This window comes from Protobothrops mucrosquamatus, unplaced genomic scaffold (genome assembly GCF_001527695.2).
Source record: "Protobothrops mucrosquamatus isolate PMUCROS unplaced genomic scaffold, P.Mucros_1.0 scaffold1553, whole genome shotgun sequence".
NCBI classification, from domain to species: domain Eukaryota; kingdom Metazoa; phylum Chordata; class Lepidosauria; order Squamata; family Viperidae; genus Protobothrops; species Protobothrops mucrosquamatus.
Genome location: NW_015387722.1, coordinates 332745 through 346638, shown reverse-complemented (window position 1 = coordinate 346638; position 13894 = coordinate 332745). Strand labels below are relative to the sequence as shown.

At 37.5% G+C, this 13894-nt stretch overlaps 1 protein-coding gene across 1 annotated transcript in view; it reads right to left on the bottom strand.

Moving 5' to 3' along the window:
• Positions 1–13894, bottom strand: part of LOC107293258 (FH1/FH2 domain-containing protein 3) — a gene marked incomplete at its 3' end in the record, with an annotated part of 105905 nt that overhangs the window by 48483 nt on the left and 43528 nt on the right. The window contains exons 4-5 of the mRNA XM_015822402.1: positions 11632–11743; positions 7638–7732 (exon numbers count right to left, since the gene is read on the bottom strand). Coding sequence (XP_015677888.1) covers positions 7638–7732; positions 11632–11743 — 207 coding nt within the window. The remainder of the gene's footprint in view (positions 1–7637; positions 7733–11631; positions 11744–13894) is intronic.

Sequence of the window (13894 nt, the reverse complement as noted above, 5' to 3'; positions counted from 1 at the left end):
CTAATGACCCCCTATTGTTATTGTTAGTCCTTTTGGTGATTCCACATCCAGTTCCTTTGAAGTATCCTGAAGGAAGTGAGGGCCATAAAGCCCCTTTGTTCACCCCCTTCCCTTCATCCATGACAGAATCCAGGGAAGGCAGGGATGGAGTTTTTCATAGTTGATAACTTGATATGAAATATGATTGGATTCTGACAGATACAATCCCCAAAATGACAGAATGATCTCAGTTTGAATCCAAGGCAAACCATTCAATATCACAGTAGTCCAAATCTATGCCCCAACCACTGGTGCTGAAGAGGATGAAATTGACCAGTTCTATGAAGCCCTACAGCACCTTATAGAATTAACATCAAAAATGATGTCCTTATCATAATGGGGGATTGGAATGTTAAAGTAGGAAGCCAAAAGATAACCAGAATAACAGGCAAGTTTGGCTTAGGAGTACAAAATGAAGCAGGGCACAGGCTGATAGAATTTTGTCAAGAGAATACGATGGTCATAGCAAACACTCTTTTCCAACAACCCAAGAGATGGCTCTACATATGGATATCACCAGATGGTCAACACAGAAGTCAGATTGACTATGTGCTCTGCAGCCAAAGATGGAGAAGCTATATGCAGTCAGTAAAAACAAGACCAGGAGCTGACTGTGGCTCAGATCATGAGCTTCTCGTTGCAAAATTTAGGCTTAAATTGAAGAAAGTAGGAAAAAACACTAGGCCACTCAGGTATGAACTAAATCATATCCCTGATGTATATACAGTAGAGGTGATAAATAGATTTAAGGAATTAGATTGTAAATATAAACCCAAATGAGTGGTTTTTTGCTAGAAACCAGCAAAATTTAAACTGACCACATGCTGCTACAAATGGTTTTAAAGGCAAGCCAAGTGTCAACCATCTGAAATTTAGTCATATAACCTTGGGCGATGGGGTAACACAATATTTTACAATGGTCAGAAGTACTTTAGGGACTATAAAGCATCTGTACTTGTTGTTAGTTGCGAAGTCGTGTCCGACCCATCGCGACCCCATGGACAATGTTCCTCCAGATCTTCCTGTCCTCTACCATCTTCTGGAGTCCATTTAAGCTCACGCCTACTGCTTCAGTGACTCCATCCAGTCACCTCATTCTCTGTCGTCCCCTTTTTCTATTGCCCTCAATCTTTCCCAGCATCAGGCTCTTCTCCAGTGAGTCCTTCCTTCTCATTAGGTGGCCAAAGTATTTGAGTTTCAACTTCAGAATCTCGCCTTCTAAAGAGCAGTCAGGGTTGATCTTCTCTAGAACTGACCAGTTTGATCGCCTTGCAGCCCAAGGGACTCGCAGGAGTCTTCTCCAGCACCACAGTTCAAAGGCCTCAATTCTTTGGCACTCAGCCTTTCTTATGGTCCAACTTTCACAGCCATACATTGCACCTGGGAAAACAATGGCCTTGACTATACGTACTTTTGTTGGCAGGGTGATGTCTCTGCTTTTTAGTATGCTGTCTAGATTTGCCATAGCTTTCCTCCCCAGGAGCAAGCGTCTTTTAATTTCTTGGCTGCAGTCCCCATCTGTGGGATCCTGGAGCCCAGGAAGATAAAATCTGTCACTACCTCCATTTCTTCCCCATCTATTTGCCAGGAATTGAGAGGGCCGGATGCCATGATCTTGGTTTTCTTAATGTTCAGTTTCAAGCCAACTTTTGCACTTTCCTTCTTCACCTGCATCAAGAGACTCTTTAATTCCTCTTCACTTTCTGCCATTAGAGTGGTATCATCTGCATATCTTAGGTTGTTGATATTTCTCCCAGCAATCTTAATTCCAACTTTTGATTCATCTAGCCCTGCCTTTCTCATGATGTGCTCTGCTGTTGCTACACTCTGCATATAAGTTAAATAGGCAGGGTGACAGAATACAGCCTTGCTGGACTCCTTTCCCAATTTTGAAGCAATCAGTGGTTCCATGTCCAGTTCTCATTGTTGCTTCTTGACCCACATATAGATTTCTCAAGAGACAAATAAGATGGTCTGGTACTCCCATCTCTTTAAGAACTTGCACAATTTGTTGTGATCCACATAATCAAAGGCTTTAGCATAGTCAATGAAGCAGAAGTAGATGTTTTTCTGGAACTTCCTAGCTTTCTCCATGATCCAGCGTATATTGGCAATTTGATCTCTAGTTCCTCTGCCTCTTTGAAATTCTGCCTGTACTTCAGGTGGTTCTTGTTCTACATACTGCTGGAGTCTAGCTTGTAGGATTTTAAGCATATCTTTACTTGCATGTGAAATGAGTGCAATGGTGCGATAGTTTGAACATTCTTTGGCATTGCCTTTCTTTGGAATTGGAATGTAAACTGACCTTTTCCAATCCTGTGGCCACTGCTGAGTTTTCCAAATTTGCTGGCAAATTGAGTGTAGCACTTTTACTGCATTGTTTTTTAAGATTTTGAATAGCTCAGCTGGAATACTGTCACCTCCACTAGCTTTGTTGTTGCTCAGCTTTCCTAAGGCCCATTTCACTTCACATTCTAGGATGTCTGGCTCGAGGTCAGTGACCACCCCATCGTGGTTATCAGGAACGCTAAGCTCCTTCTTGTACAGTTCTTCTGTGTAATTTTGCGACCTCTTCTTAATCTCTTCTACCTCTGTTACGTCCCTGCCATTTTGGTCCTTTATCATGCCCATCTTTGCATGAAACGTTCCCTTCATATCTCCAATTTTCTTGAAGAGATCTCTGGTTCTCCCTATTCTATTGTTTTCTTCTATTTCTTTGCATTGTTCATTTAAGAGGACATTCTTATCTCTTCTAGCTATTCTCTGGAATTCTGTATAAAATGTTTTATAGATGGCACATGACACCAGTAAGGTTAGTGAAAATGTTTAAAAATGTTTCAAATAACTGTTGGAAATGTAAACAAAAGCCAGGTACCTATTATCATATCTGGTGGGTATGTCCTAGTGCAAAGAAATTTTGGTTTAAGATTCATACATGGCTGGAAAAGATGACTAAAACACAGATAGAAGTTAGGCCAGAATTGTTTTTGTTAGGAATACTAGGATCTAATTACGGGAAAGAGAATGAGTATTTAATATTACATATATTGACAGCTGCGAGAATAGCATTTGCCCAATACTGGAAAAATGAAGAGTTACCATCTGATGAGATTATAATTAGGGAAATCCTAGAATGTGCAGAAATGGACAAATTAACACTAGAGAGAAAATTTGTGCAAAGATCGATGGCATAATAGAAGACACAGTTGCAGGTCAATGGTAAGAGACTGGGAAAGGTTAACATCAAGAGAGGAATATTTCAAGGAGATTCATTATAACCATTACTATTTGTTATTGCACTGTTTCCTCTGTCAACAATACTGAATAACTCAGGACATGGCTATCAAACATCAAAAACATCTGACAGAGTATCCCATCTCCTTTACATGGATAATCTGAAGTTATATGGAAAAACATCATTTGAAATAGAATCAACACTGTCCGTATATATAGCCAAGATATTGCAATGGAGTTTGGCTTGGACAAATGTGCCACACTTACTATCAAACAAGGAAAAATAGTGAAAACTGAAGAAATCAAGATGCCCCACGAAAATAACATTAAGAGTCTGGATGAGGAAGATTACTACAAATACTTGGGTATCCTTCAAGCTGACAACATCAAGCACACTGAAATCAAGAAAAAGATTAGAGGTGAATACATCAAGATAGTGAAGATCTTAAAGTCCAAACTCAATGGAGGAAATACCATAAAGGCAATCAACACCTGGGCAATTCCAGTCATTAAATACACAGCTGGAATAGTGGACTGGACTCAAGCAGAACTAAAAACAATGGATAGGAAGACCAGAAAAATAATGACAATGAATTATGCCCTTCATCCACATAGTGACATTGACAGACTCTATCTACCAAGGCAAATAGGTGGGCGTGGAATGCTGCAAGTACATCAGATGGTTGAAGAAGAAAAAATGGCTTTGGGAGAATATCTGAAGGACAGTGATGAAGATGCACTGAAATTAGTATATCAGGAAGGCTTACTGACTACTGGAGAGACCAAAATGGCTTACAAGAAAGACTAAATGAAGAACAGAATAGAGGCATGGGAAGACAAAGCACTACATGGCCAGTACATTAAAAAAACAGCTGGGAAAGCAGATAATAACAAGACCTGGCAATGGCTAAGAGCAGGAAAATTGAAGAAAGAGACTGAGGGACTAATTCTGGCTGCACAAGATCAAGCCTTAAGGACAAATGCATATAAAGTCAAAATTGAGAAGACAGCAACAGATAGTAAGTGCCGCCTATGCAAAGACACGGAAGAAACAGTGGCCCACCTGGTAAGCTGTTGCAAGAAGATTGCACAGACTGACTACAAGCAGTGGCATGACAAAGTAGCAACAATGGTGCATTGGAAGATCTGCAAGAAATATCATTTGCCTGTAAGCAAGAACTGGTGGGATCATAAAATAGAGAAAGTCATAGAAAATGATAAAATTATACTGCTCTGGGACTTCAGAATTCAAACAGACAAGCACCTGCAACATAACACCCCAGACTTAACAATTGTTGATAAGAAAGACAAAAAAGTCTGGATAGTGGACGTGGCATTGCCTGGAGACAGCAGAATAGACAAGAAAGAACTGGAGAAGATAACAAAATACAAAGACCTACAAATAGAAATAGAAAGACTGTGGCAAAAGCAAGCAAGGGTAGTACCAATAGTAATAGGCACCTTGGGTGCAATCCCAAAACAACTGGAGCACCACTTGAACACCACTGGCATTGACAAATTCACCATCAGTCAATTGCAAAAGGCGGCCTTACTAGGAACTTTTAGTAATGACTTTGTTTGTCTTTAGGTGTTCGCTGATTCATTGTTTGATTATCTTTTCCAGAAACTTCCCAGGTATTGAGGTCAGGCTGATAGGTCTCTAATTTCTTGGATCCATTTCCCCCCCCTTTTTGAAGATGGGAACTACATCAGCTCTTTTCCAGTCCTCTGGTAGTTCCCCAGTGCTCCAGGATCTTTGAAAAATATAGTTCCGTGGTTCTGAGATCACATCTGCCAGTTCCTTGAGAACCTTGGGATGTAATCATCTGGTCTTGGTGATTTGAACTCGTCTAGGCTGGACTTACCATTTTCTTGCCTATCTTAACTTGTGTTTCTATTCTGTTTTTTATGGCACTATTTTTGATAGGTTGGTCTGTTTTTTCCCTTTATATAAAGACAGATGCAAAAAAACGAGTTAAATAGTTCTGCTTTCTCCCTGTTGCTTGTCACCTTCTTGCCACTTTCACCCACTCGGGCTATTTGCTGTTATTCTGACTTAGTTATGTGCCCCTCTTTCCACTTTCTATACTTGTCCTTTTTATCTTTCAGTTTATCAGAGAGTTCTTTATGCAGCCATGCTGGTTTCTTTTCAGAGCTGTTATTTTTCCTCTTTGTTGGTATTGTGCTAGACTAGGTTTTTATTATCTCACTTTTCAAAATTTCCCAAGCTTCTTGAGTTGTTTTTCCCTTGAGGATTCTCATCCATGGAATCTTTCCCAAGCCCTCTCTAAGTTTATTGAAATTAGCTCTCTTAAAGTCCAAGACTCTAGTTTGACTGTGTTCTATTGCTTGTGCTTCCATAATGTTGAATTCCAATATTGCATGATCACTTCCTCCCAAGATTCCTGTGGCTTCAACACCTTCTATCATTTCATCTCTGTTAGTGAGAATTAGATCCAAAATGGCTAATCCCCTAGTACCCTTCTCTACTTTTTAGGAGACAAAGTTGTCTGCTAGGTTTGTCAGGAATCTGTTTGATCTTCCACTTGGTGCAGAGTTTGTCTCCCAGTTGATGTCAGGGTAGTTAAAGTCCCCCATTACTATTGTGATGTGCTTCCTACATACCTTAGTTAGTTGACTAGCAAAAAGTTCATCTATTTCTTCTGCTTGGTTGGGTGGCCTATAGCAGTAATGGCAAACCTTTTAGAGACTGAGTGCCCAAACTGCAACCTAAAACCCATTTATGCATCGTCGAGTGCCGGGCGGGTGTGGCCCATTGGGTGGGCATGGCCCATTGGGTGGACGTGGCTGTGGTGGTAACGGCAGACTGGGTGGGACTAAAAAGTTCAATCAATCAATTCCAACTTTGCAAGATCTTTTTTTTCTTGTGAGAAGTTGAAATTGACTGATTGAACCTTTTTTTTTTTGCACACGGCGGCGGAGGCCTAAAGTGAAAAGGTTTTATAAAACCCAGCTGAACGCCTAGGATTGGGGTGACGGCATGCGTGCCCACAGAGAGGGCTCTGAGTGCCACCTCTGGCACCCGTGCCATAGGTTCGCCACCACTGGCCTATAGTATACACCTATGGCAATGTCATTTTCCCCCCTTTTATATTGACCCAAATGCATTCAAGACAGTTTTCCTCATTGTTGTGCTCTATTTCTGTAGAGATGTAGTTATTTCTTATATAGAGAGCAACTCCACCTCCTCTTTTATTTGGTCTGTTTCTTTTAAATAATTTAAATCCCTCTAGCTGTGTGTTCCATTTGTGGGTTTCATCCCACCATGTTTCCGTAATAGCAACAATATCATATCTGCCCTCATTAACCTGAATTTCTAGTTCACCCTGTTTGCTGTTCATACTCTGTGCATTGATGTATAGACATTTGAGTCCTTTATGGCTGACCCTGTGTTTACTTTCTACATAACCTGTGTAGTGCCTGAGTTCCTCTATTGTCTTACCACCTATTTGGTTAGTGCTCTTTGTGTGGCACTCGCTATTAGAAGCTTGATTTTGCTTGACAGCAAGGTTGATATTCTTGTCCACACACACATCTATGTTACATACACTGATAGCCCTATAATTTTTAGATTGCCGGGGACAGGGATGTTCTGTATCAATTAACTCACTGTCCCTGCTGTTTAGTTTAAATATCACAATAGTAATGACCTATGTCTGGAAAATTGGTCTTGTAGTTGTAAGTCAAGGTATATTTACATAATGATATGACATATGTTGACAACTTCTGTTTTAGATTAACACTCAGTATGACTAGTAGATTGGATGAATGGATGGGCAGATTCATATGACATTTTTTGCAAGTCATATTGATAAAGTCATTTCATCAATATTTTACATATTTCCAAGAATCAAGTTATAAAGGGAGGCTCTTTAAATAATTCTCACCTCCTAAATCCTGCAATCTACTCAACACAACCTTTTATCTGACTTTTCTTCAAACTTTAAGAACCATTCCACCATTTCTGCACATATAAGCTTATTTTTTTTAAAATGGGGAGTATTCTTCACTGTATTTAATAAAATCAAGGTGATAAAACATATAAAAACAATATTGGTCAGAAAGCAGATTTGTCATCAGTGCAGTCAGAGGTACATTTAAATTTGACTAAACCATGTGGTTGGAATTCTGCTGAGTTGATCTTATTTATTAACTGACTCTGTAGATCAGTATATAATACATAGTCTGAAAGAGCCTTGATGGATTACCAAGGAAAGAAAACATAAAAAAAATCCATTCCGATATTTATCTCTGTTGACTTTAAAATAACTTTCTAATTATAAATTTAATACATAGAAAATTCTGAATATATTTGAATACATGCATGTCAAATTAAAACAAACCTTATTTATTAAAGTCATTGCATAAACTAGTAATTCTGTATCAAGTCCATCCTTTTCTTCCAAAATCTCAATGACACTGGACCATGGCTTGAGATCTGAACAAAGAAATATTAATATTACAAAGAAGCATTTAGTTTATCTATATTAGTTAATTCTTTTTTTAAAAAAACTTAGTACAGAAAGCATATAATGGATTACTATTTAAAACAGTCCAATTCTATATATTATTTCTGGAAGAAAAACCACCTGAATGTTGAGTTCAACATTCTTAGTACTGAAGTCCATAATGTATTTCTTCCACTTCTTCCTACAGTGTGCCTGTTTATGCCTGCTTGCTCAAATGTTTTACTCCATAGCCTCAAACCAACAAATGGTTATTAGAATGAGAGGCAAATATAATTTGCATTATTATAGAAGTAGATCTCAACTTACAACCACAATTTGGAGTGAGATCCCAGTCACTGAGAGAATTGGTTGTTAACCAAGATGCCTGCATGATTGTTTCATTCAATGAATGCAATCCTGGCTCTCCCAGTGGCAGTTGTTAAGAGATCACACGGGATATTAAGGGATCACATAGGGAAAATCTGCCATCATCCCAGACAAATGATTGTCCAATCTTTTCTTGAAAACCTTCAATCATGGAGTACCTACAACTTCTGGAGGCTAGCCATTCCACTGATTAATTGTTCTCATTGTCAGGAAATTTGTCCTTAATTCTAGGTTGGATCTCTCTTTGATAAGCTTCCATTTGGTGCTTCTTGTTTTACCCTTAGGTACTTTGGAGAAAAAGTTGACTTCTTCTCTGTGACAGCCCCTCAAACATAGAAGACTGCTATGAAGATGTACCTAGTTCCTGCAAGCATTCATCATATAGTACATATTAGCTTCCAGACCTTTAATCATCTTTGTTGATCTTCTATGCACTCTTTCTAGAGTCTCAACAACTTTTTGTATCGTGGTAACCAAAGCTGGATGCTGTATTTCAAATGTAGTCTTATACTGTAGTGCAGTATAAAATAGCGTTATCATTTCACATGATCTTGAAACTATCCCTCTATTGATGCAGCCTAGGATTGCATTGACATTTTTGGCAGCTGCAGCATATTACTGGCTCCAACTTAAATAGTTGTCCACCTAGATCCCTCCCACACTTATTGCTGTTGACCCAGGTACCATCTATTCTATACCTATGCATCTGGGTTTTCTTGCCTAAGTATTTTCTTACCACTGAATTATATTTTTGGGGATAGGGCCCAGAGTTCAGGACTGTCAAGAACTGAAAGTGTTGGCTAGCCCCCACCCATAGCTTGATGTCATCTGCAAATTTGATGAGTTCCCCTTTTATCTCATGTGAATTATTTATGATGATGTTGGAGAGTACCTAAGGCAGAATCTTGGTGTATCCCATTTCATGCTTCCCAGTATGTAGAGATGGTTGTTAAATGTCCAGCTAGCAAATTTAAGAAAGGAACTCCTGGGACATGGTTCTTCCCAAAAGTAACACTTTTATTGAATACACTACATTGGCACAAAAGAAGCAAAACCAGCTCTGGATTTCCCACTCAAAATCCACATAATTAAACTTGAATTCCCCTTTGACCGTTCCCTTCAGTCCATTGAGTTGTTCAATCAAATATGCTCCTTCTGTTATGAGAACTGCCTGGATCATTCAAACACCTGTGCACCATGGTCTTGAAGGGAGAAGCAGGGTCTCCCAGTCTGCAGACAGAGTCTTGGCATTCCATTCCCACCCCAGACATTACAACCACCCCCCTCCTGATTGTTATTAAGTTGAGAGCAAAAAAGAAACTAGGTGAAAGAGCGAATCACTCTTGACAATAGTTCCACTGAGGACTATATGTTGAGTGCAGTTGGTCAACTAATTATAAATTCATCTGCTGGTGACAGTCTATTTCACATTGTTCTATCTTACTAAGAAATAGGCTGTGGATAAGTCTTGAAAACCTCATTTATTCTTTGAAGTTCTTTAATGAAGAGAAGGTTTCAGAGGGAGCAGTAATTTCACCATCAAAGATTTCAGATTTTAAAAATGATTAAGTTGAATCAATTGTCAATTGCTCTGGGGTAAAGCAAACTCAGATTTTTCTCCTTTTTTGTTGTTGTTATTGTTTGCACCTTCGAGTCAGGGTTGACTTTTGTGACTGTCTATATTAGTCCCTGCAGTTTTCTTGGCAGAGTTTCAAAACTGATTTGCCACCTTCTTCCTAGGGCTGAGAGAAAATGACTGGTTCAAAATCAGCCAGTTGGCTTTGTGCCTAAGGCAGGATTAGGATTCAAAGTCTCCTGGCTTGTAGCTAAGTGCCTTGACCATCACACCAATCTGTCTCTTTTTAACTGCTACAAAAGTTTTAATTTAACTAATTTTTAATGTAATTAACAACTAAAGAAAAACATATTGTTTCCACTCAATGTCCATTCCCCAATCTATCATAAAGTAGTCTTAAAGCATCATTTAATTGTCTTCATTTTTACAGACTTTAAAACATTGAGAACACAAAGAGATCCCCATGAGATAATCTTCAAAGTGACTTGTAAAAGAGTTAAAGAACATTTGATTCATGCATCTTTTGAATTTCAGAAGATTTTTAAAAATCCTGATACTGTTCCACAGGATGGAAATAAAAGACATTTTCCCCTACAACCACTGTTCATACCCTTAGTACAAATTGTTGTGTTTGTTTGATCATTTTGGAAAACAACAACAATCTAAGCAGTTTATCTTAGGAGAAATTCTTGGTTCTAAAGATGCCACCCCTCTATTTCATTAAGCAATCTCTTATAATCCTTGAGGATGATGTGATATATCAGTATTTGTACAATTTTCTTGATAACTAACCAAGATTGTATGTTACTAGGTTGCTGGATTGGGTAAAATTCTAAACAATCCTTACAGACAAACATCAGCAATATGATGGGAACATTACAAGAATGGAGGAAAGCAGTAATTGCCGTTGGTTCCAAGAGATTGGAAGTGAAATAAGATAAATAAAAACCCCACCTTTACTTCATATTACTTCATATGGAGAGTGAACTTGGTCTAGTGGTTAAGGCACTAGGCTAGAAAGTAGGAAACAGTGATTTCATCTTAGCCATGATTAGGTTGAGAGGGAGTGACTGGCCCAAAATCAGCAGCTGGCTGACTTTGGGCCAGTCACTCCTTCTCAACCTAACCGAACTTACAGGGTTATTATTATGTGGAAAATAATAGGAAGGTGTGTTGGATATGTTTGCTGCCTTGAGTTATTTGAACACATAATAAAGGCGGGATACAAATAAATAAGTAAATAAATAAATGAATGAATGAATATTTAAACAAACCTTTGCAGAGTTAGAAAACAGACTTAATCCAACTAAAACTGTGAAATTAAACAAGTTTGGAAGTCTCTGTAGATGGATATCAAATTTCTTATACAATGAATTAATTCAGACAAATTCTAACCAGTTCTATGTAGAGCCTGAAAAATAGTATTATTGTCTTCTCATACTAATCTTTGAGTCACCTGTCAATCCTTTAGTCATCCACAACACCGGTTCATTGTTGTTTATAACATGCCAAAGTAACCCGTTCTGTAGAACATTCACTGCAATTGTCTCAAGAGAGATCCAACCAATACTGTTGTATAATATATATGTATTTGGAGACTATGACTAATTGCTCTTTTGCTTCAACTAAATATTTACTTATTTTTGCATCCCTTTTAATCTATCCTCCATTTTAATCATTCCTTTCAACCATCTTACTCTAAAAAACCAATCAATTTTATAAACATCTGGGTTTGGATTCAAATACTAATGTATAGTTTATGTAAGGATTTTAAGCATGTTGATTACTTTGGGACTTCTTTTCCCAAGTGTAACCAAAGGAAAATATTAAATGACCCCACACTATTTTTGTAGTGAAAATATCTTTTAACAAACAGAATAATCCACAATTAGTTCTCCTCTTTCTAGAAGCATAATAATGACTCACCCCTTTTTGCATCCACAGTAGCTACTGCTTCAATAAGAAGAGATGAATTGGATTCAGTATACTCCACGAAAACAAGGAGCAATTTTAGCGCTGTCTTTACAACCAGGCGAAACTGCAAGGGAAGAAACAGCTATTCATAAATCAGATTGTAAAATTTGCAGAATGGTTGTCTTCTTTTACTGCAATGCAGGCTAATCCGATGTGGAGATAAATCAGTGCAGTAGCAGCATCACTATCCCTAAGTCACTGATTGAACCAAAATATGCCTCATCTTCTAAATTAAATGCAAATCCATAAAATATGTACAAATAGAACTGGTTAGTCTAGCCTAGCCCCTCACTCTTTTAAATCACTCTTTAGGGCAGGGGTTCCCAACCAGGGGGGCTCGCCCCCCTGGAGGTGTGAGATGATATTCCAGGGGATGCGAAAACTTGGGTTTTCAAAATTATAGTGTATATGCATAATTCATTGCCATTATTTCGAAGTTTTGTAAGGGGTGTGAGAATATATCAGAAGTGTTCTAGGGGCGCGGGGTATAAAAAAGGTTGGGAACCACTGCTTTAGGGGCTATCTAAACACCTTTAATTACTGATGCCATAATTTAAACCAGATACTGTTAAAGCATGTGGTCTAAAACTAATTTTATTTCCACCCTCCCAAAAATATGGACCTTCTTTATCCTGAGTCAGAACCATTAATTTAAGTGATCACAAAATCAATTTGTTTTGGCTCAAGAATACATAAATGGATGAGTCACATGGCATATTCTGAAACACTATATAAAGTAACAGAAATCCCTAGTACAAAATTTTTCCAAATTCTAGCACTAGCTTTCAGTAACAGTCCAATGGATTTGAGCAAGTGATTTTGGCACAGGATAATAAAAGATATCAGAACTCCAGCTACTGAGTCAGTTGCAGGACATGCTCAATTTTGCTTGGCAAAGTGTCTGTTTTCTAAAAACTACTTATCTCATGTCCTCAGCAGCAGGACAGGAATAATGATATTTTACCATACATACTTTAAAAAAAAATATTTTATTGCTTTTAAAAAAATAACAGAAACCAAAGAAAAAAACAAAATACAAAGATAATTAAAATGTATACATACAAAAACTACACATAGAAAGTATTTTAAAATGAAAAAATACAACAGAAAGAAAGAAACAAAGTATAGTACACTATTATAATAATTAACAATTCTACATATAATTATCTAATATAAACATTATTCATATGTTTCTAATTAATTTATATAATTACCATTCTTTTGTAACCTACTGTATTTTGAGCAAACATTTCCATATTTCATTTTGTCTAGAGCCTAAAAGCAGTGACCTGGCTGCATTATATTAAATATTAAACTAATGAACAGTTCTTCAATTGCGCTTTTCTAAAAGGGAATAAAATCTTGCAGCATTTTATTGGTTCTTAAATAAAGCCATAAATTACCATATCACTATTATAAGAATTAAAAAGGCTACAGAAAGGGTCTGCAATATGCGCTTCACTACAATTTCCAACCATGATAAAAAATAAAATAATTTCTAAATAGACCTTTTTCTTAATAGCAATTATTTATGCTGAAATTTCTGCATATCACATTCCTACATTTTTTCCTCCCTAAAATTCTAAAAAATTGTTTTGTTTCCTCTTACTGAAATCTACAGTGTTGTTGATTTCAGGAAGCAAAAATATATTATGTATGTATGATAACTGGGTGGATAAAAGTACTAGCAAGAGGCTGCTTAGTTATCCTCGATACTATATTCCCTTTACTAGTGCATGGCTCTTTATTGTGTTACTATTGTGCAGTGGGCTTCAGTAGGCAACGAGCAGACCAGCATAGTTATAACGTTATTTATTGACTCAAACTAGAACAGGAGAACTGCAGGCAATTGCCTGTAATTTATACTCTGAGCCCACAGGGCCTTAACCAATCGCAATACTTGAAAAACCCGCCCAAATATGAATGTTCAAAGTTTCCCTCCAAAACAGTTGGAGTTAACAGTCAGGGTCATCTAAAGGTTACTTTCATTTTAGCTTCACAAGCAGTTGGAGTTTATATTTATTTATTTATTTATATTTAAACTTCTATGCCGCCCTTCTCCCCAGAGGGACTCAGGGCGGCTCACAGCATGTTAAAAAACAACACAAAAAAACATTTCCCCTATAAAACCAATTAAAAAGCAAATATATTAATGGCTGTGTCATATTTAAAATCTTTAAAAATTTTTAAAAATTATTCCCTATTTAAAATTCAC